The 27,103-nt window shown below is 38.4% G+C and overlaps 1 protein-coding gene and 1 non-coding gene across 2 annotated transcripts; one reads left to right on the forward strand and one right to left on the reverse strand.

Annotated features, from left to right (window-relative positions):
* Window positions 1–6,180: 6,180 nt before the first annotated feature.
* LOC121968911 lies at window positions 6,181–6,287 on the reverse strand. Its single transcript, XR_006108427.1, has one exon. It is a non-coding gene; the product is annotated as a small nucleolar RNA R71 (small nucleolar RNA).
* A 4,670-nt stretch (window positions 6,288–10,957) lies between these two features.
* LOC122056266 (eukaryotic translation initiation factor 2 subunit gamma-like) lies at window positions 10,958–16,259 on the forward strand. The gene is made up of 9 exons (XM_042618140.1): window positions 10,958–11,113; window positions 11,290–11,424; window positions 12,504–12,565; window positions 13,256–13,368; window positions 13,454–13,556; window positions 13,642–13,869; window positions 13,958–14,176; window positions 14,594–14,854; window positions 15,694–16,259. The coding sequence occupies exons 2-9, from the start codon at window positions 11,319–11,321 to the stop codon at window positions 15,994–15,996; spliced, it is 1,395 nt and encodes a 464-aa protein (XP_042474074.1). The 5' UTR covers window positions 10,958–11,113; window positions 11,290–11,318; the 3' UTR covers window positions 15,997–16,259.
* The last annotated feature ends 10,844 nt before the right edge of the window (window positions 16,260–27,103 follow it).

Below are 27,103 nucleotides of genomic sequence, written 5' to 3' on the forward strand. Positions count from 1 at the left end.
TTCACCCCCCTCTATAAGTGGTATCAGAGCAAGGTCGCTCTTCACCGGAATCATCACCGGAAGGGGCAAACAAAACAAGCAAAACTAGAGGGTGAAGAAGTTGGAGCAAATTCATCAAAGTCAAAGAATTCAAGAAGCTCAACTTCAAGATGCAATTCCAAGATGGACTTGGATTTGACACGAGGGTGGCTCCACCATTCACTTCAGCAAATTTCGATTCTTGGAAATTAAGAATCGAAATTTTCCTTATGATGGAGATAGAGCAATGGTTTGCTCTAATGGAAGGATTTGAAACTCCAAAGAACTCCAAGGGCAAAGCTCTCAAGAAAAGCAAATGGAGCTCGGAGAAAATTCAAAGGAGCGAGGCAAATGATAAAGTGACCAAGCTTTTGGTCAATTTATTGCCAAGCAACATTTGGGAGAGTTTGAAGATGCCAAAGAGCTTTGGAGCAAATTGGCAAGAATTCATGAGATCCCCTCCACTGTACCAAATCAAGAAGAATCCAAAGAGGGTGTCTCATTGGATCAAGACCAAGAGGAGGAAGACTCCGAAGTTGAGAGATACTCAACTTCCGAAGAAGAGGAAGTCCAAGAAGCTTCATCCTCAAAGGAGTGCAATCAAAAGAGCAAGAAAGGAGTATATTCCTTGTTTTATGTACAAGAGGATGAAGAAGAAGATGAAGTCTGCACCTCTAAGATTGAGGAGAAGCAATCTTCATTGACACCGGATCAAGAGCAAGAAAAATCATCCACATCAGGGTCAAGAGAAGAAGAGGATGAAGAAGCTTCCACCTCTACAAGTCAAGACACATCTAATGGAGGAGCATCACTATCGGATCAAGAGGAAGCCTCTACATCCACATCACATGGAGGATCAAGTGTCATCCCTACATGTGAAGGTAAAAATAATTCAATTAATAATAAAAATCATATCATATGTTTTGAATGTAGGGAACATGGGCATTACAAAAGTAAATGCCCTAAATTGGCCAAGAAGAAGGGTCAAGTGGCAAAAAAGGGCAAAGAGAAGCCCAAGGAGACTATCCCCGGAACAAAGAAGAGCAAGGAGCACATTGTGTGCTTCTCGTGCAACCAAAAGGGGTATTACCGAAGTCAATGCCCTAAGGGGAAGAAGATGGTCAAGGCTCATGGAGGAAGCTCAAGTCAAGGGGGAGCCTCCAAGGTAAAAAGAAAGGTAACTTTCATTGAGCCTACCCCTTTAAATTATGGTAAAAAGCATGATAGGTCTAACTTATATCATTTTAATGCTATCTACCATGAAAATAGGAAGCATGATAGCGTTAAAGAAAAACATATATCTTTTCATGCTAAAACTACCACACCTAGGGTTAGGAAGGTAGATGAAAATCTAGGCAAGAAAACTAAGGGTTTTAGTTATAGGCCTAGAAATAGAAATGCTCATGGGTTTAATGAAAAACCAAAATCTAAGGATTTAATGGTAGAAAATCAAGTCTTGAGGTCAAGGCTTGATAAAATGGAAAAGACCCTAAAAATGATGGAAAATATCCTAAAAGGACAAAATGAGCATAGCCTAGGTCTAGGAGCACAAAGGTCATCTAATGACCATAGAGGTTTGGGATACAAACCTAAAATTAAAAGGGATGCATCTACTTACCATAGGGTTCCATATAGCTATAAAACCAACCCTAAGTCTAGAAGTCAAGTCAAGGATACAAGGGAAGTCATCCCTAGAAGTATCTTTGCAACAACAAATGTGACTAAGACTTCTAAGAAGTCTAAGAAAGTCACTAAAAAGGTCACAAGGGAGGTTATCCCTAGAGTTGACCTAGAAAAAGTGACCAAGGCTCCTAAGAAGTCAAACAAGGTCACTAGGAAGGTATCTAGGGAAGATATCCCTAGTGAATACCTAGAGCATCCAAGGAGCACCAATAGGTTTTGGGTTCCTATGAGCATCTTCTCTACCCCGTAGATGGGTTAGGGAGTGTTAACTCTAAGAAGAAGGGTAGTTAACCCAACTTTGAAGAAATTGACACTCAAGGAGCATTTTCAAAGTTATTATAAACCTTTGAAAATGAAAAGGATTTACATTTACTCTTTGGAAGAGTGAAATGTGCCAAAATTGAAGATATTGATTCTTAATATTAATTGGCACAATTTGGGAAAACATAAGAAATATCAAGTTGGGACTTTGGTATTCTCTTAATAGTTTAAAGAAAATCTAAGCCTTAATTTAAAAGTGCTACTCTTGTGGGAAAATGAAATATGCCAACACTTGAGGAAGATGCTTAATTTCAATTGACATAAATTAATCAAGAGAATTAGAAATGTCAATTTAGGTTGTGGCACTTTCTTGAAGCACTTTGGGCAATCTAGGGTTTAAGTTTTAGGATTAGCTAGAATTAAGGATACTTAGATAGATAATCTAGGTATATTTTATTTACGCTAAACTTTGCCATGATTGTTTGCCCATTATATGTCATGACATCATGTTTAGTTTTGTATTTTGCATTCATCTGTTATCATAAAAAATATAAAAATACCATGTCATGCCATACATACATCATGTAGTTATAGGAATCTTTCTTTTGAAAGTTATTTCATTTTGATGTATGCCATAACATTATCATACATTATGTTTATTTCCTTAAAATTAAGGACAAATGTTTTTACCAACAAGTGGTATAAACAAATGGCATTTATAAACAAGTGGAATCAACAAGTAACATCCTTGTTGGATGTTTACCACTCAAAATGTCTAGATAGATATGCATGATCCCTAGATTAGGGCAAAACCAAATTTTACATCTCACAAAGACCTATAAGATGACTTGTATGTGTTTTGTGCACAATAGATACAAGTGAGATGTTAGGATGATGAACAAAACTCAACATGTTGATTTAGTGCATTTCTTTGAGTTTTAAGTTCATCAAAACACATAGTTATGTGTTTTCCCATCATTGGGAAAGCTAATGTACAAGTCATGTACATTAATCCCAAGGAACATGGTGGGATATTGGTTTTGAAAATGATTTTGAAAAATCTTGGTGAAGGATATCTTTTGATAGTAATCACCATTGAATATTTAGACACAAACTTGAAGAAAACACTAAAGTTTTTGTAAGTTTGTGTCAATCTTTGAAAATATGATGTATTTTCATAGAAAACTATTTTTCCATGATAAAGTATACCCTAAATAAAGTCTACACAAATTTTTACGATTTTTGAAATTTTGTAGAATTTTCTAGGGGTTTCTGAAGTTGACTGAAATGGAATTTCAGCAACTATCAGAACTCCAATCGATCACCCGATCGATTGGAATGCCTCAATCAATCGGGCGATCGATTGGGAAGGCAAATTCCGCGAGCAGAAGCTCGCTGGATCAATCCACCGATCGATCCAACCCTTCTGAATCGATCAGTGGATCGATTCAGCATGGTCCGATCGATTGGGACCCAACTCCAATCGATCGAAGTTGCTGATTTTGGCTGGTAAAGCCTGATTTCAGCACTTTTGAACCATGGTAAGTCTAGGTAACCATTCCAAACCCCTTAAAATACATTTGTATACATAAAAAGGGTGTTTTCGTGTTGAAAACAAGGATGGATTGGTTAAGGAAGACTAAATTAAAGTTTAGGTTGAGGTTTGTTTCAATATTGAATTTTTGAATCTCAAAACTTCTAAATTTGAGTTTCCTAAAGGTTTAGGGATTCCAAGTCATTGTTGGTGCAATGACAGAAGTTACCATCATGTCTTTAGGGGGAGGGACTCTTTAAAGACATGAAAACAATTTTTTCATGAACCTTGGAAGGTGGTTAACCTTCTTTCCAACAAATGCTCAAGGTTGAGCATTTGAACCATAATGGGGAGTGGATATCCTCATTGTTCAAGTGGGTTACGTTAAAAATGCTCAAGGATGGGCATTTGACTACATTAATGGGAGAATGTAGGGTTAAGGAAATGAAGGGTATGAGACTTTCATTATCGTGTTGATCACAACGAGTGAAGTTGTGAACAACGATGAGCAACTCTTCAGGGGGAGAGTCTCAAAGGGAAGAATTATCAACAAGTGAATTTGTTGATGTGTGCCCAAGGATGAGACATGTTGTTGATGTGTGCCAATAGGGGGAGAATGAAGGGTTTAAGTTAGGACTTCATTACCTAGAGGGAGTTTGCCCTCTTAGGAGGAGAATGAAGGGTTTAACTTATGCTTTCATTACCTAGTGGCATGAAGGAAGTTTATGTTATGGGATTAGTCTAACTTACTTGTGGTATTGTCAAACATCAAAAAGGGAGAGATTGTTGGTGCAATATCCCTCAGGTCAAGGTTGACCTGGTTGACCAAGCTTGAGTCTTGGTTTGGGTTTTAATGTTTGACAATACAAGACTTCGATGATATGGACAAGTACAGGTGCAGTTGTTCATTTGGGGAGATTGTTTGGTGCGATTCCCCTCTGATCAGGGTCTGATCAGGTTGATTGAAGAAGAGTCAAGTAGGTCAAGGTTGACTGGATACTTGACTGGGAAGTCCTAGTGAGTGAAGCTAAGCAAAAGGAAAATCCTAGTAAGTGAAACTAGGTGAAAGCCCTGGTGAGTGAAGCCAGGTAGAAGAGAAGTCCTAGTGAGCGAAGCTAGGCAGAATGGAAATCCTAGTGAGTGAAGCTAGGTGAATGTCCTAGTGAGTGAAGCTAGGCAGAATGGAAGTCCTGGTGAGTGAAGCCAGGCATGGGGAAAATTCAGATGGGTCAAGGTTGACCAGACATCTGGTGAAAGTCCAAGTAGGTCAAAGGATTGACTGGATACTTGGCACGGAGAAATCCAGATGGGTCAAGGTTGACCAGACATCTGGTGAAAGTCCAAGTAGGTCAAATGATTGACTGGATACTTGGCACGGAGAAATCCAGATGGGTCAAGGTTGACCAGACATCTGGTGAAAGTCCAAGTAGGTCAAGGGAGTGACCGGATACTTGGTATGATGAAGAAAAGTCCAAGTGGGTCAAAGGGATTGCCCGGACACTTGGTGAGGGAGTCCTAGCAGGTCAAGGGTGACCGGATGCTAGGCATGATGAACCATCAGGTCATGGATTGACCGGATGTTGGTTTGGGGGCTTTGGGACTTGGTTTGGGGCAAAAACCAGCAGCTGGATCGATCAGCCGATCGATTGGCTGGAGCCCAATCGATCGACCGATCGATTGGGGTGTCCCTGTGAGAAGCTTTCGTCCCAATCGATCAGTGGATCGATTGGGAGGAAGTCGCGAGCGCACAGAAGGCTGTTGGATCGATCAGTGGATCAATCCAAAGGTCCCAATCGATCAGTGGATCGATTGGGAGCTGCGATTTCGCGCAATAAGCCCTGGATCGATCAGCCGATCGATCCAGGCTATTCTAGAGAGCACAGAGGCGCTCTGGATCGATCCATTGATCGATCCAAAGCCTCCCCGATCGATTGGGAGCATTCCAATCGATCGAGATCCGACCGTTGGCGCAGATAAAGGCCGTTGGCGTGCGTCTTCTTCGGCATCGCTTACAACGATTCATCAACCGATCTACAGCAGCTTCTCCACAGCAATCTTCCACTCTCAACGCCAGTTCTTAAAGGATCTTGGAGTTTCTTCCAAGTCAAGAGGCGCGACTACTACAAGAAGAAGAAGCTAGGGTTAGGACTTTTGTACTCATTGTAAGCTTGTGCTTGTATTTTCATTATCTTTCCCTTTCTTCTTGTATTGAGAGTCTTGTAGGGCTTCTCCGCCTTTGGTAGTAACCATAAAGGAGTGTTTTATTAGTGGAGGGTGCGTGAGTAGGTGTGGATCCTTGGACTAGTCACCTCTTATGAGGTGGATACCAAGTAAACCATTCTTGTTAGCGTTGTGTATTTTTGTTTCTTGTATTTCCGCTGCATATCTCTGAAGCAACAAGCAACGACGAGCACCTAGCACGCGAAGAGCTATTCACCCCCCCCTTCTAGCTACTTTCCGGTCCCAATAGATCATAATCAACATCTTGAAGTTTTCTATGAAATCTGTGGTACGATGAAAATGAATGGTGTTCTAGCAGAAGTAGTGCAATTATTATTATTTGGGTTTTTTTGAGAGACAGAGCCAAACAGTGGCTAAATTCTTTGCCTACAAATAGTATATCCACTTGGGAACAATTTGAGCAACAATTTCTGGACAAATTCTATCCTCTAAGCAAAATTGCTCATATGAGAAATTTAATAGCAAGCTTCAGACAGTCAGACTCTGAATCATTATTTGAAGCATGAAATAGATATAACAATATGCTCAGACAATGCCCACATCATGGATTGGAAAAATGGCTAGTTCTACATACGTTTTATAACGACATCAACTATCATACAAAGGTGTCTCTAGATTCTGCAGTTGGAGGGGCACTTATGAACAAAAGCCTAGATGAAGCCGAGAGTCTTATTGAAAGTGTAGCACAAAACCATCATCAATGGGCAACAAAAAAAAGTGGAGGCTATTCTTATCCAAACCCAGTTAAAGCACCAGGAAAATTTGATGTAGATGCAATTACTTTAATGTCTTCAAAACTAAATGCTCTTACTAAAAAGCTGGAAAAAATGGGAACAAATTCTAGCACGGTCAACGCTATAGTATGTGTTTGTGAAACATGTGGAAGCACAGATCATGCTCAAGACTCATGCCCATTGGGAATCATTTCTGCACATATCAATCAACTTGAGCAGTGTGATGCAATCATGAGTTACAATCAGAAACAAAACAATCCATACTCCAACGCATACAACTATGGTCGGAAAAATCATCCAAACTTCTCTTATCGTAATAATCAAGATCAAGGACCATCCACGGGGGCTAGATTGAGCTACCAGCCTGGGCAACAAAACTTTCAACAACAATAACCTTCTCAAGACTATCAATTTTCTAAATTGGAGAAAATGCTTGAAGAAGTCATTTCTGGTCAAAACGAATTTAAGCAAGAAATCAAGTTGTTAAATCAGATAATGGATAATTCAGAGAAACACCAGAAAATGCAAGATAGCCAAATTGCCCAGATAACTTCTTCATCTTCAAGAGCATCAAGACAATTTCCTGAAAAATCTGATGTAAATCCAATGGAACACTGCAACAGAATTGAGCTTAGTAGTGGACGGACCTTGGGGGATCCTCAAGTGACTGCTCCAAAAGGGATGAAAATTCAAGAAGAGTTCTCTCCTCCAACACTTGAACCAGTTGAGATTCAAGATGATGAGGAGAATACCAAGAAGGTTGAAAAGACTCTTTCACGCTATCCTCAAAGTCAAGTAATCCCTTTTCCTCAAAGATTAATCATGTTGAAGAAGGATGAAGAATTTAGCAGATTTCTTGATAAAGTTAAAGATATTTGTGTTGAGGTCCCTCTAATGGATGTCATTCAACAAATGCCAAAGTTTGCCAAATTTCTGAAGGATATTATGTCCAACAAAAGAAGAAAAGGAGAGATCAAGACCGTAGCTCTTATTGAAGAATGTAGTGCTTTATTTGAAAAGAACACTTCCCCGAAGCTCCAAGACCCAGAAAGCTTTTATATTCCTTGCACTATAGGATCAGAATTTATAGAAAAAGGTTTTTATGATTTGGGGGCAAGTGTTAGCCTCATTCCATACTCAATTTGTAATAAGCTAGTGTTGGTGCGGTTAGCACTAACGATCTAACTCAGGTTTTGATGAATGACAAAGTAAGTTAAGTTAGTTTTATTGTGATCTAATGCTTTGACCAAGTGTGCAAAAGAAGCCCAGCTAAATTGACGGGCTGACCGGATAGCTGGCACGAAATTCAGATAGGTTGACGGGGTGACCGGATGTCTGCCACGAAGCCCAGCTAGGTCGACGGGCTGACTGGATAGCTAGCACAAAGTCTAGACGGGTCCAAGGGCTGATTGGATGCCTGACACGAAGTCCAGATGGGTCAAAGGGTTGACCGGACGTCTGGCAGGTAAGTTAAGGTAAGTCACTGGAGGGGAGTAACCTTGTGTCTAAGTGTGCAGGAGCTTAGGAGCACAGGTAGTCGAGTGGAAGACGCAACTAGTGAGAAGGATGACACGCGGTGCGTCCGAGGGATGAGGCGCTGTGGAAGAGTACATCGGCGGACGAGAAAGAAGTGTGCGGTGGTTCTGAGGGACAGAAGCCAGAGCGGAAGATTGCTCGAGGAACAAGAGACACAGCTAGCGAGAAGGTCGGCACGGGGTGCGACCGAGGGACGAAGACTGCGGATAAGTACCCTGGCAGACGAGAATGAAGCATGCGGCGATTCCGAGGGACGAGAAGCCGGAGCGGAAGCTTGCTCGAGAAGACCGGAAGTTGGGTTCGAGTGAGTCATATTCCGGATGGCAGAGATCACCCAAGCGAACGGAAGACTCGGTTTAAGGCGAACGAAGTCGGAGCAGATGACCCCGGCTGAAAAAAGTCAACGGGGTTGACTTTCCCAGCCGAGGCGCCCGAAACTGTCCAGGGCGCCCGGAACTGTCTGTGGCGCTTGGACCCCTCCGGGGCGCCCGGAACCCTTCTGGGCGCCTGAGTTGACTTTTTGACCAGATCACGTCAATCACAATCTGAATGTTGGGGGATAAAATTTTATCCCCCCAGGGCTCCCGGAACCCCTTCGGGCCGCCCCAACCAAAGCTATAAATATATCCTTGGTTCAAAAGCTCTTCATCAACTCAGAAATTGTAATTCCAACATTTGTACGCTCAATCTCTTGATTAGCTTCTTTCTTTTTGTGCTTTCATTGCTGTAAGAGGCTTCTCCGCCTGAAGGAGATATCCTAGTGCGACATCTTCCTTGGATTAACAACCTCTCCGGTTGTAACCAAGTAAACATCTGGTGCCTCTTTCTTTTCTGTTTTAATTTATTGCTTTTCCATTTTATGCAAATGTTCTGTTGAAAGTTCGGAGGAAGGGTTGTGCTTTTATTTTTGTAGGTTATTCAACTCCCCTTCTAGCCGCCCGCAGTGGTCCAACAAGAACCTCCCCGGGTGCCCCCACCGGGTTGACATGGCGTGCTTTCGCCAAAACTCTATTTGGAAATTTTCATCCATCTCTGAGCGCTCGGACCGGCCCGGGCGCCTGGACCAGTCTGGGTGCTTGGATTGGTGATGTGGGTCGGCCAATCGTAGCATGCCACGACAGAAAGAAGATGAACTTTTGTCGATTCGAGAGCCTGGACCCGCCTGGGCATCCGGATAGTCCATGTACCCTCAGTAGTCACCCGGGCGGTCCCTCTTTGTTGCTGGCCCGGGTGCCTGGAGCAACTTCGGGTGCTCAGACGTTTGGACGCCTAGATATGCTCCAGGTGCCTGGACTCCTCTTTTCCAGCCATCAACTTTCTGCAACATAAGGTTAGTATAAGCACAAATAATATATAAAGTAGAATAATTTTGATAGTCTCCAAACTGTCCGGTCTTGGGTCTTGACTTTGTGTTTCGCTGAAACTCTAGGTAGGACCGACACCGACTATTTCCTCTTCGAGGAACATGTTCTCAACTACTCCTCTTAAGAGAGATTACTTTTTTTTTCCAAACCGGTCCTCCATACCGTTTGTACTTTTGCTCAACATCCGAGACCTTAGGATTTTTTGGTAGACGTCCGAACCTCGATCCATCCAATCTTTCGTCTGGTGTCTGTGACCCCCAGAACTTCCACCTAGTATTCTCAACCCTAGGATTTTGCCCGACGTCCTCGACTTGTCAAGACTTTGCCCAATCTCACGGACCAGGACTTCATTGTCTAGTTGTAACCATGACTTTCCACCTGCCTAGTGTCTACTAGGACTTCTCTGCCTAGCCTCCACTAGGACTTTCACCTTGCCTAAGATCACTTAAGACTTTCCTGCACACTCAGTTAAACTTGTTAGATCATAATACGGCTTAACTTTGAACCTTTGCCAATTATCAAAATACAAGTTTGATTAGCTGGTGCTTCCAGTACTAACAAACACACATTAGATAAACAAAGTAAAAGACATAAAAGGTAAGAGATACAAGGAATTACTTGGTTTGCAACTGAGAAGGTTGCTAATCCAAAACAGTATAAACTCACTAAAATTCCCCTTCGATGTAGGCGGAAAAGCCGCTTACAAAAATTTGAAGCATGAATAAAAAGACAGAATTTATATAACATGCTGGTCGAACTAGTCGTTTTGTTGACGTGACATCTTCGTGCGCTTGGACCCGATCCATACGCCCCCAGCAGTGCATCTTATCTGCTTGTAACGAAACAACATTATGAGGATAAAGATTTATCCTTGCCTGGGCACCTGGATCGGTCCGAGCGCTCGGATTATTACTGACGTGGACTTCGACATCATCGTCGCAACAATGGGCACCCTTGCTGTGCCAGGGGGTCCGAGCGCCTGGACATGGTCAAGATGCCCGGATAAGTCAACAACCCGTTGACTTATTCAACTTCCACTCCGGTTGCTTGGGTAATTCTCTGACTATCCATAGTTGAGCTCACTTAAACCCAACTCCGACCTTCTTTCCTCGAGCAGACTTTCGCTTCGATTTTTCGTCTCTCTGAAGCACCGTGGGAATCCTTTTCGTCCGTTGGTGTGCTCTTCCACATCATCTCGTCATTCTGATGCACTGAGTCCGTTGACTCGTTTCCTGTACTATCCTTCTCGCTAGTTATGATTTTCTATATTCTTAAGTTCATGTACACATAAATATAATGATTAAATATAATAAGACGTAACTTAATTCAATTTATCATATCAAAATTTATCTAGATACTTACATTAGAGTTATCAGTAAATTTTAATAATTAACAAACATAAAGAATGACGTCTTGGTATATGATAGTACCTCATCCAATACTCTACAATTTCCCTTTCCTTACTCCATCCACGCTCCTCTCCCCCTTTTGCTCAAGTAAACACCTCCGCGACGGTTTGACCATATTTGTGGGATTCGTTTGACTCCACCACGAGTCGCGAACTTGGCTTGATCCAACCACAAAACGATACGAATATATTAGATCTGGAAATCTGCCCTAATCCCCCATTCCTCCCGTCGCATCGCCCCCGCCTCAACGTTCTCCAACCCGTCGGTAGCCGCCGTAGCTTCCCCGCCTCGTCACCGGTCTCCGGAAATCCGTCGGCTCTTTCTTCTGACAAGGTTTCCCTCATCAACCGTTGGTTGCCTCTTTTTTATGCGATTTCGTAATCGACGTTGAGGAAAACATCGAAACAAGGGGAAAAGAACTAACTTTGCTTCTTGTTTGTTATGTGAGAGTAGTAGTGCTTGAGTAAACGCATGTTTTATGCCTGTAAATTTCGCTTTGTTGTTCTCAGAGAGTACTGGTTCATCGTTCGCTTCGAAAATGTCTCGAAAAGGATTGATGGAGCAGGACTTGAGTAAACTTGATGTTACAAAGCTTCATCCATTGTCGCCAGAAGTTATCTCGCGTCAAGCTACCATTAACATAGGTGAGGGCTTTGTCTGTTTTATACTTTATCTTAAGAATTCCAAATGCAGAGTGTGTTTCCTATTGTATTTCCACAAAATCTCATATTGATTTTAAATTAGACACATGTGGAGACGCTAGCTTGTCGCTCTTGCTATTTATGTTTTAAGTAATTTAAAAAAAAAAATTAACGTCATTTATATTAAACCCTTGAATAGCTACTATAATTGTACTTAATATATAGTTCTTATCGTTGGAAAGTTTTTGTTGGAGAATATTCTCCTTGGGCGGATGAGGGATGCATTAAAATTTTTACCTTCTGTTTGATGCTGCACTGGGTAATTTAAAGTTCACATGGGTGAGTTTTGACTGACTTTAGGCCCAATGTACTTGGATAGATAACTAGAAAGCAGAATGGAAAGCAACATAGGAGTGTACAAAACTGATCCATGATTCATGTACAAATTTGTGACCCTTTCCCTCTCCTATCTTTCAACCCTTGTAACAACTTTAGATCTTTCCAACTGGGAAGCAAATAAGAAAGTTTGTACCTACTACAGAGTTTTTATGTCTAAAATTTTTCCTAATACATTATTTTGTTACCATTTCACATTCTAAAGATAATTGACAGTGTTGAAATTTATCATTGATGTTTTTTACTCTTTAACTTTAATATTGCCTGTCGTTAGGCATTGATGATCAGTGTAAAACGTGTCTAAACTTTACGATCATGAATCTTAACTGTATTTATCAATTATAGGATAAGATCCATAACTGACACCCAATAGTTCAGACAATGACAGCTTACTGTTGTTTTTTTCCCCTATAAATCTCAGGATTTAGTTGACCTGAAGAAAAAAAAAATCTTCTCTCTAGTTCACAGAAATTCTCACTCTCAAACTTAGAAGCTGCACCAGCAAATAGAAATCTTAGCTCTGTCAAACCAAATACATAAACATAGTTCGATTCACAAGAAGTTTTTTTTTAAAGTTCTTTATTTCTAAAGTACACAATAGGAACATAATTCATTCTTTTTCTTGTTATCCTGTTATTTCTTTTGTTTAAATGCTAATTTGCATTTTTCTATTGAACTTATGTTAGGTACCATTGGTCATGTGGCTCATGGAAAGTCGACTGTGGTGAAAGCTATATCTGGTGTACAGGTAGTTCTTTAGTTTGAATCAGTTAACATATTGGTAGATACTTTTGCATAGTTTCTACAGTTGTCAAGAATCAAGATTGCTGTTCATGTCTGTTTCAATGTTTGTGTTTGATGCGACTTAGATAATTTCACAACAATGTTATGAACTTAATGGCTTTTTTATTCTTGTTTTCAGTAACAGGACATCTTTTTATCCAAATGGTTACTAGGAAGCTTTTCTGTTTATCTGTTGACATTTTAAGTTTCCCCCCTGCATTTATTGTATCTAATCATCAATTTTCACATAAATGCTGCAACAATGTTTTTTTTTTTTAATTTTCTTGCTGCCTTTATGTTGACTCAGAGGTCCAGGATGTCTTGATATAGAATCTGAATCTACAAATGCTAACAGCATATTGTTGTTATTCATGTTAGAAACGACAAGAGTGTGTCTATACCCAAGTTTAATTATGTTAAAAGTTGGGAATACTCAGAATCTTGGGACAGCACTGAGAAAATTTGCTATCAATAGAAAAAAGATACGAATACTCATATTAGCTACCAGAATACATGAGACATATTGTCAATACAATCTCTTTTTGATTGACAATCTGCTATTAGAATATATTTTGAAATACTAATTGTACTAAATTGTTTTAATTAGAATAGATCGAACACAAAATATATCTAATGATTGGCTTGATGTTTCTAGACTGTTCGATTCAAGAATGAATTGGAGCGTAATATTACTATCAAGCTTGGATATGCCAATGCAAAGATTTATAAATGTGAAGATGAGAGATGCCCTCGGCCAATGTGCTACAAGTATGTTTCAGAGCGACCAAAGTGGCATTTTTAAAAAATGTTATTTTCTTATGTCTTGAATTGTTGATGCCATATGCTTATGCAGGGCTTACGGAAGTGGGAAAGAAGACAGTCCTCTGTGCGACGTTGCTGGATTTGAGAACACAAGGATGAAACTTCTAAGACATGTTTCCTTTGTTGATTGTCCAGTCAGTTACTTTCCTCTCTGCGAACTAAAGCAAAAGTTTGAGAATTTTCTTTTTGATTCTGGAATCGTTTGCATTTTCTTGATAGGGCCACGATATTCTTATGGCTACCATGCTTAATGGTGCTGCAATCATGGATGGAGCTTTGCTTCTTATAGCTGGCAATGAAAGTTGCCCACAGCCCCAAACATCTGAGCATCTTGCTGCTGTTGAAATCATGCGACTTCAACATATAATTATTCTACAAAATAAGATTGATCTTATTCAGGAAAGTGCTGCCATCAATCAACATGAGGCAATCCAGAAGTTCATTCAGGTCAACCTTTAACAAAAAAGCTAAATTTTTTCCCATTTCCAATCTCAGATATAGTTGACAACAGAGTTAGAATATGAAAAAATGGCAGGGGACTATAGCTGATGGGGCTCCAGTTGTGCCAATATCCGCTCAATTAAAATATAATATCGACGTTGTCTGCGAGTATCTAGTTAAGAAAATTCCCATTCCTGAAAGGAATTTTACTTCCCCTCCTAATATGATTGTTATTCGTTCATTTGACGTGAATAAGCCTGGCTCAGAGGTTGATGAGATAAAAGGTGGTGTTGCCGGTGGAAGCATCCTAAGGGTATGTAACATATCTTTCATCATTTTAATGCAAGTTGAATGATATTTGTAAGTATTCTATACAAAAACAACAACAACAACAACAACAAAGCCTTATCCCACTAAGTGGGTTCTAGGGTATGGATCCTCCTACACCATTAGACTCTATCTCTTACTATATCATCATTTATATTTAAATAAATTTTATTTTAGTTTATCATTGTTAACTAAGTTTTTTTTTATCTTTATCTTTCTCTTTCTCTTTTAATTTATGTATTGGTCATAGTTTCAGATCGTATAACTAGAGCATCTAATTGTGTATATGTCTGTAATATCTTAAATGTGTCTCTATGAGTTTTTCCTCATTTCTTATACTATTTGCAAGTACTTTATACATTCTCTATTTTTTTTATAACATCATTGGTAATGGTTTATACAGGGTGTTTTGAAAGTGAACCAATTTATTGAAGTCCGGCCTGGTATTGTTATCAAAGATGAGAGTGGGAATATAAAGTGCACCCCTATCTACTCAAGGATTGTTTCCCTGTATGCTGAACAAAATGAGCTACAATTTGCTGTACCTGGTGGACTCATTGGTGTGGGTACAACAATGGACCCTACATTGACTCGTGCTGATAGATTGGTTGGCCAGGTGCTTGGTGAAGTGGGTTCACTGCCTGATGTTTTTGTAGAGCTTGAGGTAGGTTACATTCGTACTGTGCTGTTGATACTTTAATAGTCCTTTTAATTGCCTGGTTGTTTCTTCAATTGTTGAAGCAACTTATATTTGCTTTTGATACTTAGTAGTCTTCCATTGATTTTCTCTAGAGTCCTAGCAACTTATGCAAAGTATAATTAGTTTAAATTCTCTCAGTTCAATTTAGAACTTAGTTTGGCATTAAACAATTTATAAATTAGTAACCATTAGTTGTGAGTTCATTAAGATTGGGCTGTGTAGGTGTAGCAAAGAAGATGCACATCCTTTGGGACCATTATCTACTTATGAAATTTGGCCAATTTGTATGCTAACCCCAGATGGCAAATTCAAGATGACATTCTTGTGTCGTTTCCAAAGAAGCTCAACTTTGATAATTTGAAAATGGCCATATTGGGTGATTCTAAAGAATTATATTGACAATGATACAAGGATTGAGCAAATTAAAATGGAAAAAGTAGTTCACAGTGACCAACTATGAATGCCACTATTAATGAAATAAGCAATGCTAAATTTGCTACAGATAGTTCTTCGTTTGAATGCAAATATTTTGAGAACCAGTTTCATTTTTATTTTGTGGTAGTCTTTAGCTCGAATATGACCTTTGAATTAGTTTTCTATTGATGAAAATATCACTGAATAAAATGGTGGGGAGTTTTTTGGGGAATAAGACTAGGGAGACATTGAGAAATGTTGAATAGGACATAATTGCCTTAATTTAATAGGTATTGGCCTTTGTTAGTATTAAAAGATGGAATAGCAGCGGGCATAAATGGTTGTGTAGGTGACTTCTGGATGTCAAATGTTTTGACTTTATCTTGCAGGTGAACTTCTTTCTTCTCCGTAGGCTGTTGGGTGTCCGGACAAAAGGAACTGAGAGACAAGGGAAAGTCTCCAAGCTGGCCAAGAGTGAGATCCTGATGCTCAACATAGGTTCCATGTCGACTGGGGCTCGGGTTGTTGCAGTGAAGAATGATTTGGCTAAGCTGCAACTCACTGCTCCTGTGTGCACCAGCAAAGGCGAAAAGGTTGCGCTTAGTCGGCGAGTTGAGAAACATTGGCGTCTGATTGGTTGGGGGCAGATTCAGGCTGGCTCGACCCTTGAAGTCCCTCCCTGCCCTATCTAATGCCTCAGTCTTGCTATTCTAATCGAAGGAAGTGAAGGAAAAAAAAACGAAAAAAGAGAGTAAAAGACAATGAGATAGTACAAGTTGTGGGCTGGCAGGAAAATAATGTCACTATGCAAGTTTCATCGTTTTTCATGCTGGAATTTTTTCTTGATTTACGTCGCCAAACATATTTATCAGCCATCCAGCTCCATTTTGTGCTTTGAGTGTGCATTAGACACTGCAAATTGGCTCATTACAACATTGTTTTGCATTTCTAGAAATTCTCGTCTTTTGGCCTTTGCTTTTCTTGCCGAACCTTATTAATGCACTTGCTTCGTCCAGTATTCATAGATTTTTTTTTTGAGTCAGTTTACTTTAGCAATAGGGGATGTTAGATGGACGTGGGTCTAGTCATTTCCTTGCCTTAATATTATTTCAAATGCTACATTGTATGCAATCCACTATAATAAATACTTCTTTTATTGTTTAAAACAGTTTATTAAATTGACTTATATAAATTTTGAGAAATTGTTGACATTTTTCATTAAAATAAAGATAGTGGTGTAATTGGGTTAATTAAACACCTTTTGACATTTCCTATATATTAGGGTATTTATTTTGATAAAATCCTAGAAAAATAATAATTTATTTTTTATTTTTAAAAATATTAATTTAACGGTAAAGTAGAGAAAAATCTCCAATCTTAATTTGAATTTTACATGCAATCCCTACTCATAAAAAATTTTGTTTTCATTCCCTACATGTAAAGTTTTATTTGCTTCAACTCTCTAATGCAAATATTATGATCTAATTACGCTTCAAATTTTTTAGGTACAAAAGGTTCAAAAATGAGTATAATTCCTCTTAAATTCAACACTTTATATTAGAATCGAGTATATTTTCTATTAAATTGAGTATATTTATTTTCCTGTTTTAATATAATTCCTCCTAAATTCAGCACTATATAAAAAGAAAATCTAGTATATTTTATATACAATTAAGTATCATTTAAAGAAAATTTAGTATATTTTCTATCCAATTGAGTATCATTTAAAGAAAATCTAGTATATTCGAGTATATTTTCTATTAAAATTGCCCTTCATATTTTTTAGGTATAAATAGTCTAAAAATGAATATAATTCCTCTAAACTAGAATCGATTATATTTTCTATTAAATTGAGTATGATGTTTTTCCTATTTAATATAATTCCTCCTAAATTTAGTACCATTTGAAAAAAATCTAGTATATTTTTCATCCAATTGAGTATTATTTAAAAAAAATCTAGTATATTTTTCATCCAATTGAGTACCATTTAAAGAAAATCTAGTATATTTTCCATCTCATTGAGGTGGAAAAAAATCGTACTCAATTTGATAGAAAATATACTAGATTCTAATTTAATGTACTGAATATAAGAGGATTTATACTTATTTTTAGACTTTTTATACTTAAAATATCAGGGCAATTAGGTAAGTATATTAAACTAGGGAATGAAAACAAAGTTTTTTTTTTCCAATGAGGAGTGCATGTAAAGTTGTGTTTGTCAATGGGGGCTGCATGTAAATTTACCCTTAATTTAACTAGTGCTGTTTGATTTATTTGGAGTATTTTTGAGAATTTTGAGAATTATTAATTATAAAGGCCCCAAAAATCTTATAGATTAGGAGTGTTTGCTTTGATAAAGTGCTTTAGAAATAATATATTTTTTATTATTTAAAAATTAATAATTCAACTACTGCCAATTAATTATTCAATGCCATGAATCAGTATGATATATAAATGCTGTTAGTGAAAGCAAAGAACTTCCAGCATTTACTTTAATAAAAGAAATCGAGAAAAAGGAAGAAAAAAACAGTATTTAGGTTTATACAAGCCTTCCATTCTAAAGAAAACCTTTTACTTGAACAAAAGAAAAAGAAAAGAAATTAAAGTCGAAAACTAAATCCGTTAAGGATTTAAGCTTGTCAAAGCCTTTAATTCTAGGGAAAATATGTTTTTTTTTTCCATGTGTATTACAGCTTTCGTGAGATGCACATTAAGGATATTTACGTGGTAAAGCATGGTATTTATACTACTTGAGGAGTAAAAGAATACTTCACTTTGCTTGTGACAATGACAAATGAAAGATGCGGATGGTGCACGTATCAAAACTACATGTTGATGATGCATAAGATCATTCGCTAGTGTTCCTTCGGATGAGTCTAGTGGTTAGCGCATAGGGTATTGTCATAATGAGATTTGGGGTTCGAATCTCGATAGAAGTTAAGGTAAATATCTTCCTTATGCGCTAGTCACTATTCCAAAGGCTAGTAGTCGTCCGTGATTTACCTCTTCCGTGTTGATCTTGGGACGAATTGACAGGGACGCTGGGACGAACGTATCTATTGTTGCAGGTGCTACCATCGCCTGCCACGATGGCACAAGGCCGCTTGCTACATATCCAAAATCACTTGGTGTTGATTTGTGATAGTCTTTGGGCTATCGATTCAATGATCATTATCCTCGAGATGGAGTGCTACTGTGCTATATATAAGTATGCTTTGAAATGGAGTCGGAATTTGGATTGGGTGTTAGATTTGCCGACAGAATTTGAAGATTGGGAGCTGCAGCAGTTACCGATGTGGGAGAGTTGCTCAGTCGAATCTTGGATCGGGAAGCAAGTTTGCATCATTCCATTGCGAGCAACATCCAACTGGTGCACTTTCGTCATATGCTATTTTAGTGGAGCTGAAAGAGATATTGTGCAACTTGAATTCTCTTGTACTTGAGAGGATTTGCAATGGGTCTTCAGAGGGACCCCATGAATTCGATGAACCCACTCCAAGAAGATTACTCAATTGTCGTCAAAAATGAGGTGGTGAGTAGAGAGGAAGATGCAGAGAAACTCATTGCCATCTTTCAACAACTAATACCGTCCAACAACAATGGAGATGATAACAATCCATTTGTGATTGCCATAGTTGGTCAAGAAGGGGTTGGGAAGACGACATTGGCACGTATGATCTACCATCACACTTGGGTCCATGAGCAATTTCATAATTGCATTTGGGTGGATATACCCCCGCTTTCCATCATTCACGATTATTAATATCATCGGAAAAGAATTTGCAAGGACCATAAGCAATGACGAGCATTGTGATAAGAAATTGAATCTTGACCTACCGCTACAAGCCCTGTGGGAATATGTTAATGAACAACTTGATGAAAGTAGATACTTCTTTGTGCTTCATTGTGAAGCATTTGCTACTAGATTGAAGCGACAAGAGTGGGCTGAGTTGAAGAACATCCTGTTGCGCGTGGGTGGGTCGGGGAGTGTAGTCTAGATCACTAGCAACAAATCAACAATAGAATCAGATTTTCCAGATGGGATAGAGGATATTAGAACATACTACTTGAATCCCTTATCGGAGGATGCATGGGTGGAATTATTCAAGAGACACACAGCAACGTCAACAGAACGATACCATTTCGACTGCCGACCATGCCAGTTGAGGTGAGTACTAGGCTGATAACATTAATTCTACAAGAAGACGAGGAAACGACATAAGAAAATGATGAGAAAACAACACTTCAAGTATACAAAAAAAAGACACATGAAAGCAAGAATTGCAATATCAAAGTTCCTCAACAAGATGCTTGTAAGACTTGTACATTTGCATATATTACATTTACAAAGTAGTATGATCCAAAGGCTACCCAGAGAAATTAGCAAGTTGGTTAACTTGAGATACCTCCACCTTCCAAAGAATAAGATAGAGTTACTTCCGGAATCACTTTTTGATCTAATTAATTTGCGAAGTTTAAGTTTGTTTCACTGTGAAAAGCTTCAAAGGCTACATGAACGAATCCATAAGTTTAAGAAGTTGCAGATTTTGAAACTTGCTTACTGCACAAAGCTTCAACAGCTACGAAAATCTATAATAAAGCTCAAAAACTTAGCAAGCTACCACAGGATTTGGTCAGGTTTAAATCACTGGGAGCTCTCAACATCGTAGGATGTGCATCCTTGTCTCAAATTCCCCATGGGATTGAGCAATCAATTAGCCTTCGTAGATTGTTAGAAATATTTGTCGGTGTTTATGGAGGTTTTGAGCTTGCACAAGTACAAGCTTTAACAAATCTTCAACAACTAAGATTAATGATCCTGTCCGAAAGCTGAGAAGATGGCTAGTTGGGAACGTGACTCTGGTGTTGACTGGAAGAAGACTCCGTGCTATCTTGCAAATCCAAGAGCATTAGTGTCGGACCAGGAAAGGGGTCCCCGACGTTGGTCCTCCAATGCTTAAGTTAGTGATTCGTGTATGAGGAGGAGAACAGTAAAAAAGACTGTAGCAATGAGCATGTTCAAATATGAAGCATCCCATATCTCCGTCTGTAGATGAAGACCCCCTTTTATAGTGCCGCTGTAACGTTTGTACACGCATCCCCTTTTATTGACCCCATTTTCAAAGATTTCTAAGAAAAAACAAGTAAAAAAGCGTCTTTAACACCTTTCCTTAAGCGTGCACATAAATATCTGATGTGATAGACTAGAAACTTCTAAACTATGATTTGCTTGCAGGACATTCTCTATTGTCGACGACACAAACTTCCAAAAGAGTACAATAAGACGTGCATGTGGGGCCCGCTATTGGCCGACCGGGAGCCACTCGGCTGGGACATCATCAGCTCGACCGTACTAAATGGAGCTATCAGCTTGTTCTTCACTCGACCTTACTGTTGTCGGAGAGGCGTATTGCCTCCGATTAGACCTGAGGTTTAATTGGCCATGGCGGTTGATTGGATAATTTAGTATTTGACTTTTAACCTCGGCTGTAAGTGCTGAGGACGACCGCTCAAATTGTCCAATTGACATTTCACGTTCGACCGGCTCTCAGAATTCGCTCGGTCAACCTTACCCGATCTGCACTCTGCGATCTCGTAGTCCACCCGACCCTGCGATTTTGACCATTTGACTTTGACCTCCATGTCAGCCAGTCTTTACTATTTAGACCCACTTTTGGGGGGATCTATCTTTATCACCGTATCACAAGTCTTCTCCTCAAGTCTAGTCGAAAGAGGATGCAAGTCTAACTGACTGGACAATTAGTAATTTTTTTTGTAACTCTTCTTCCTAACTAGGAGTTCTAGGGCTTAGGGCCGCCGCTTGACTTACATAGTTATTGCTCTTTTATTTCCTAAAGAAGTTGATTTCTTCTTGGTCAGGAGACTTCGGAATTGACACCACACTTAGCTATTTGTTAGCTCTTTTATGATCTCTTCCCCGAATGGCCACCCATACTCATAGTGCCTTTTAATTGCTACTAACGTCATCCGAATTTCTTAGAAATCGCTCAAATACCTTGCCATTAATGTAAAGCATACCAAACATGCTTTTTAATCATACCCTTGCCGATTATTTCCATTCCTCATTAATGGCACTTGTGATTGGATGCCACATGTTGTGATCCTCTACCGCCGACTATTCAATGTGACAGGCGACTATCGGGATTTGATGTGATAGCTACCTTTTTAAATTTTGACGGTTCTGATCGAATCTCATTTTCCCAAACCCTTGATCCGATGGCTCTGGATAACCTTCGACCGGGCTTTTAAAGTCTTTACTTCTCCTTTCCCTATATCACCTTCGTCTTCGCCTTCATTTGCTTCTGCTCCTTGCTCTCTGTTCATCGCCAGTGATTCTAACCTAGTAAGTTCCTTCTCTTTTCCATTTTCAATCCTCGATCTTCATCTTTTGCCCTCTCCACTATATGACACGTTCTCCTTCTTCTCCCCCTACTATCCTGGGTCCGTGGTATACCCTACTAAGTCCGATTTCAATGGTGACGAGGTGGATTAGATGGAGATGACTTATTATATTTCTCATGATCACTAAATCACCATCCCTTCGACATATGATCGCCCCCATAAGTGTCCCGATGGCTTCCTCCCTTTCTTTAAGGAGCAAATGTATGCCAGTCTCTGCTTCCTATCCATCCATTTTTTTTTCTGAAGTTTGTTGGTATTTTCACATCCCGTTATCACAGTTGGTACCCAATTCCTTTAGGTTACTATGTGGGATTGTGGTACTATTCTGTTTGTATGAGATTCTTCTCCTGCCTCGTATTTCCACTATTTTTATTACCCTAAATTATTCGAGCTAGGTGTTTTCCTCTTTCAAGCTCGAGTGAGTGTCGTTTATTTTGAAAAGATGCCCACATCTAATAAGGATTGGAAGTCCCATTACTTCTATGTTTGACTTCCCGAACGACCAACTTTTCTGACTGTCTAGTAGATGGATCTACCGAACTCCCTTGGGCTGGGAAGATACTGATGGGAGGCGACCTACCTCCAAGCAGTCGTGCAGTTGGCTGGTCTGAAATACCATATGTTGGATCGAGTAATTCGCTAGAGGGGGAGGGTCAATAGCGATTTAGAAATTCGAGTAGAAAATCGAGTATGCAGCGGAAATATAAAATCAAAAACAGAACAATGCTAACACAAGTGATTTTTTACTTGGTTCGGAGCCTTCATCGACTCCTACTCCAAGGCCCGCACTCGTCGAGTGCTTTCGTTGGGTAATCAACTAGAAGTTCGAAAAATGTGATTACAAGTGAAATTACTGTTGGTTGCTACTAGGAATATCGTACCGGTTCCCTTGTACAAAAATTTTATACAAGTCTTGAACCTTTCCTAACAACCTATTGTGTTCTTTAGAAATTAAATTTGGAATCACAAACGAAACTTAACATTATTGATTCCAAATTCAACTTATCTGTTCTTAGTGGTTTAGACTTAGATCGCAAACGATGCTTAACATTATTGATCCAAATTCACCCATATTACAAATTCAATTAAATATTAATTTAAGAGATCGACTTCTAGGTTAAACATGCGAGGCACTAGGCCTTCTTGGGTATGGGAGCATCCACCACTTCCTAGACAAAGCCTTTCAACGAAATTTAATATTTAATTTCCTTATAGTAACCCTAGGTTTAACCAAAAAGAACAATCGAACCATAAGATAAAAAAAACAAATAAAAGAAACACAACTTCGAATCACAAATCTGAAAATCTAGAATCACTAGCCTCTTGTGGTTGGTATTTCAAAATCCATACAAAGAAAACTAGTATGATGCGGAATAGAATTACTAGTTATACCTTTCTTTGTAAGCAACAACCTCTTGATCTTCTATTGTATTCTTCTTCTTATCTCGGACATTGTGTGGGCAACGATCTACCGAGATGAGAACCACCAAGACACCTTCCTTCTTGCAAGTTTCGACCACCAACCTTCAAGCTCCAAGGGATGCTAGAACAAAGCCTCATTTCTCTCCTTCTTCTCCTAGCAAGAACCGGCCACCACAAGAACTCCAAGAGAGGGATGCACCGGCCACTAAAGAAGAAGAGAAAAGGAAGAGTATAGGGCCGGCCACACCAAGGAAGGGAAGAGAGAAACAATAGAAAATATGTTGTGAGGTGAGTCACCTCTACCCTCTCTTTTATATTCCTTGGTCTTGGCAAATAAGGAAATTTAATTATTATTAAAATTCCCTTATTTTCCTTGCCATTGGCTAATAAGAAAAATTTAATTAAAAATTTCTTTTAACCCTTCTCATAGCCGGCCCCCTATTAGTGCTCCAAATAAGGCAAATTTTAAACACAAAATTAAAACTTCCTTATTTGTTTCAGGAAATTTTAAAAATAAAATTTCTCTTTAAAACTTCCCTTCATGGTTGGTTATAAAAGGAAACTTTTATAAATTAAAATCTCTCTATTAAAACATGTGGATGATTACAAAAGGGAAAGTTTTCTCAAAATTAAAATCTTCCTTTCAATCTACAAATAAGGAAAGATATCAAATCTTTTTTATTAATCTTTTGTAGAAACTATAAAAAGAAACATTTAATTTTAAAATTCTCTTTTAAAATCATGAGGATGGTTACATAAAAGGAAAGTTTTTATCAAAAATTAAAATATTCCTTTTAACTACAAATAAGGAAATATATCAAACCTTTCTCTTAATCTTTTGTAGAAAACTATAAAAGGAAAGATTTAAATTTTAAACTCTCTTTTAAAACCATGGATTCCACATAAGAAAGATTTTTAAAAATAAAATCCTTTTATTTTATATGGCCAGCCACACCAAGCTTGGGCTCCAAGCTATGGCCGACCACCTTACTTAGCTCAAGCCTTTAGCTTGGCCGACCCAAGCTTGGGCGACCACCTAAGGGTGGGTAGGAAGTGAGTATTTGGTGGATATAATTCTCTATAAATAAGAGGCTACGATAGAGACCGAGAGGAGGAATTGGTTTTGGTCTCCCGATGAAATTAAGCTTCCCGTGTTCGCCCCGAACACCCAACTTAATTTCATCAATAATAATTCATACCACTAAAGAATTATTATTGAACTACTGCACCAATCCCAAATTACATTTTGAGCTCCTTCTTATCATGAGTATGTTAATCTCTTTGTGTTTAAGATGTTGAATGCCCACTAATTAAATGAGTTACTGGTAACTCACTTTAATTAATATCTTAGTCCAAGAGTAGTACCACTTAACCTTATCATCATGTCGGACTAAGCCCACCTGCAGGGTTTACATGACAATCCTTATGAGTTCCTCTTGAGGGCATTATCAACCTAGATTACTAGGACACAGTTTTCTTCTATAATCAACAACACACACTATAAATAATATCATTTCCCAACTTATCGGGCCTCTTGATTTATCGAACTAAATCTCACCCATTGATAAGTCAAAGAAATAAATACTAGATATATGTGCTTGTTATTATATCAGGGTTAAAAGCACACACTTCCATAATAACAAATGTCTTGTTCTTTTATTCAGTCAGTATAAAAAGAACTTACCTTAAATGGTCCAGCTCAATACACTTAGAGTGTACTAGTGTAGTTTTATAGTTAAGATAAACTAATACCAAATTACACTACGACTATTCCAATGGTTTGTTCCTATCCATCTTAGTCATGAGCAACTGTTTATAATTTATAAAGAACTAATAACATTATCTTCTGTGTGTGACACCACACACCATGTTATCTACAATATAAATTAATTGAACAACTACACTTAGCATAAATGTAGACATATGACTAATGTGATTCTTTATTTCAAAATAAATGTTTACAAAAGCTAGACTTTTAGTATACACTCTAACAATTACAAATGCTTTTAAAGTAGAAATACCGACACCAATAAAGAATGAAGAAGAAAGGCAGCACGTTGTTGGAGAATCTTCGCAGCAGGAGCACATCACAACAGAGCAAGCGTTGGAAGGCATTGTTGTTGAATTATCCTTTCCTTCAGGGCTCACCCTCCTTATATAGGAGGCTCCGGGTGCCCTTCCGGGCACTTGGAGTGTGACGTAACCCGACCAACCAGAGTGCTCCATGTGGCGAAGCGATAAGGGGATAACATTTGCACTCCGGGTGCCTGGACTCCTTCCGGGCGCTCGGACCTCCGGGCACCCGGATCCCTTTCGGGCGCCCGAACCTCTGTTTTCCAGCAACCTGCAAGAAAATGTTAGTCCGAGGTAAAATGCAAAACTATCTTGCAAAATAAAGTGTTAGCACAGTTTTTAAAAAAGAATAGTAATTAGATTCCATCTCGCCGAGACTGGAATCTAGTCAGGATCTCAATTTAGAGTTCCGAAAAGGTTCTAAGTTGGATCGACACCTAAATTCCCTTTCCGAGAACGCGTCCTCACAGTCACTCCCCTCAGGCCGTTGACCCATTTGGACATCGTGCTAGGGCCCGTCGACCTAGCTGGGCTTCGTGCCAGACATCCGGTCAGCCCTTCGACCTGTCTGGACTTCGTGCCAGCTATCTGGTCAGCCTATCGACCTAGCTGGCCTTCTCCTGCACACTTGGTCACAGCGTTAGATCACAATGAAACTAACTTAACCTACTTTGTCATTCATTAAAACTTGAGTTAGATCGTTAGTACTAATTAACCACACCAACAATCTTCTCCTTTTTGATGTAATGACAACTTGGTTAAGTTAGTGAAAAATATACAATAAACAAGCATAAGCAATGATGTTAAGTTAGTCTTGTTTTATTTTTGGTAATTTTTCCTTGCTAACTAACTGAAATCATCTACTCCTCCCCCTTTGACATTCATAAAAAATAATGTAGGAAAAAAAATAAGCGGTTAAGGAAAATATAGCAATAGAGAATTAAAATCAAATTGACTTGGGGGAGTTTTAAGGTAGAAAAATTTTGAAATTTGTTTTTTTAAATGTTTTCTTTTTAGTTTTCAAAATAGCTAGGTTTAGAAAAATCAACTTAACTTTCAAAATAAGCTTGAAAATAATTTTCAAACATCAATTTGTATAGAGGTTAATTTTCAAAAAGAGAGATAAACCAAAAAATTTTATAAAATTTTAAAGCTAAGTTTGTAACCTTCAAAAAGCTAATTTTTAACGTTATAGTAATTTTCAAGTATTAAGTTCAGAAAGAGTTAGGTTTAAAAAAATATCTTTAGATTATAAAAGGAAGTTTACAAACTTTAATTTTCAAAGTCAACAAAATCTAATTTTCAAAATTTATAAAACGACTTAATTTTAAAATTGATTTGTCAAATTAGATAAGGTCAGATTTAAAGAAAATAGAATAATGAAGTATTTTTCAAAAATATTTTCAAGGTGGAGAAAACAATTTTGGTGCTAAGTATGAAAAATAATTAATTCTCCCCTTGAACCTAACATAAAAAACTGTCTAACCAATTAGTTACTTACTGTCTATCAAAGGATAGCAGCTTTGACTTGGTTAGTCAGGTTAAGTCAACTGTGATTAGTTAGTGTTTGACTAAACTGAATAACTTAACCTGATTGATATGTGTTTTGTATTTAACACCCAGACTTATATCGATGCATTAAAATAAGCATCTTAAGTTTAGACAATCTGCCTATGCATTTCACCCCTTTTTATGTTCAACAATCACAAACAAGATAGTCCTAGTGTGTTGGTGAGATGCTCAAGTACTAGCCCTATAGGAACATGTTTTCTAAGGGATTGTTCTAGTCTAAGGCTAAAATTGATTTTTGAAAGTCTAAAAATGGGAAGTTTTGAAAGTTTTATCCTAGAATTTAAAAACACTATTTTTGAAAACAATTTT

Source organism: Zingiber officinale, chromosome 3B (genome assembly GCF_018446385.1).
Source record: "Zingiber officinale cultivar Zhangliang chromosome 3B, Zo_v1.1, whole genome shotgun sequence".
Lineage (NCBI taxonomy): Eukaryota > Viridiplantae > Streptophyta > Magnoliopsida > Zingiberales > Zingiberaceae > Zingiber > Zingiber officinale.